Source organism: Prosopis cineraria, unplaced genomic scaffold (assembly GCF_029017545.1).
Source record: "Prosopis cineraria cultivar Desert tree isolate PC_DT_omini unplaced genomic scaffold, ASM2901754v1 PC870, whole genome shotgun sequence".
In the NCBI taxonomy this organism is placed as follows: domain Eukaryota; kingdom Viridiplantae; phylum Streptophyta; class Magnoliopsida; order Fabales; family Fabaceae; genus Prosopis; species Prosopis cineraria.
The window spans coordinates 12,771-14,320 of NW_026556195.1; the positions used below are offsets into that span (position 1 = coordinate 12,771).

Genomic DNA, 1,550 nt, shown 5'->3' on the forward strand with positions numbered 1-1,550 from the left:
TCTCTCTCTCTCTCTCTCTCTCTCTCACTTATGGAGTCAACATTGACATAAATATTTTATAATTTTTTAATTTCATCTCAAATTATATAATATTTTTTAAAAAAATTTAAATTATGAAAAACTTTAAATAAATTAAATTTTAAATGTAATAATTAATTTATTTTTTAAAATATTAAACAATAAATATTTTTAAAAATTTATTTTTTATTTTTAAAAAATAAAATTATAAAATACATTCAATAAAATTTATTAATATATAAAATTTTATTTAAAAATATCTTATAATTTACAACACACAACCTATCCAGCATACGTAAAAATATTCAAGCACACATTTTCTTTCTTCGTTTTAAACATCAAGATCATCAGAAGTAACAAACTTGTCACGCAGTAATTTCTTTATTCCTTAAAATTATTCTCTCAGCATCAGTAGATTTTAACAAAAACTTCACGAACATAAAAGACAACGAATTAAACTTAGCATCCGATAAAGCTGTATGTGCATCAAAATTCATATTCATATCTTCTTCCACGTTCCATTGATGTTCTTACACTGAAGCCTTCGTAGCCTTAACATCTTCTCCAGAAGCAGCTTGATCCTCGGCGATGTTGATCACTCTAGGCTGTCTCTTCGTCTCTTCTTTGTGCTTCGGCACAACGATTCTCAGAACGCCATCTTCAATCCTCGCTCTGATGTGATCCAGATCCGCGTTCAATGGCATTCTGAACTGTCTCCAGAACTTTCCGTTCGTCCTCTCGGCTCTGTGCCACTTCTCTCCCTCCACCTCCGCCGCCTCCTCCTTCCTCTCGCCGCTTATCCTCACTACCCTGTTCTCCTCCACCTCGATCTTCACGTCCTCCTTCTTCATCCCTGGAATGTCCACCGCGATCACGTGCTCCGTTGGCGTCTCCCTCCAATCGGCGCGTGCCAGCAGAGCCAGAGGCGACGTCTCCATGTTTCGAGGAATGTTGAGCGGAGATTGCTCGAGGATCCTGAATGGATCCTCCGATGGGAACATTGTGTCCCAGACGCTTCTCGTGTAGGGGATTAGGGCTTCGCTGGTCTGGAAGAAAAGGGACGACATTGATGCTATCAGAAGGAAAGTGGAAATCAAAGTTCTGGAAGCCATTGTTTGGGTTTTACGATCGAGTACGCGAGAACTGGATTCAATGTGGATTTAGTAACGATGAGTTAATGATGTTTGGATAGCGGAGACGAGCGAGAAAGATGAGGTTCTTATATAGCAGCAGGAGGAGATATGTGTTTGGGTCTCTGGAATTTTCTTGAGATTTTCCAGTCCAAAGGAAAGAAAGAGAGAAGCATCTGGGACTGTCTAGAGAGAGAGAGAGAGGATGGACTTTCGGTGAAGGAATGTTCGGGAAAATGTTAAAAATTAATATGTTGTTCTCATTGTCTCAGAATAATTTTTTCTTCCTATCATTTAAATTAATTTTTAAATATTTTTAATAATATATTTAGTAAAATAAAAATTTAGACAATCTTGGGTGCTCGCCGAAAATTAGATGTCAAATTACTCATCACTCACTCT

At 37.0% G+C, this 1,550-nt stretch overlaps 1 protein-coding gene across 1 annotated transcript; it reads right to left on the reverse strand.

The window, feature by feature from the left end:
- Positions 1-305: 305 nt before the first annotated feature.
- On the reverse strand, positions 306-1,311 carry LOC129298638 (22.7 kDa class IV heat shock protein-like). Its single transcript, XM_054937061.1, has one exon. It carries the CDS (start codon positions 1,128-1,130, stop codon positions 549-551), a length of 582 nt encoding a protein of 193 aa, XP_054793036.1. The 5' UTR covers positions 1,131-1,311; the 3' UTR covers positions 306-548.
- Positions 1,312-1,550: the final 239 nt, after the last annotated feature.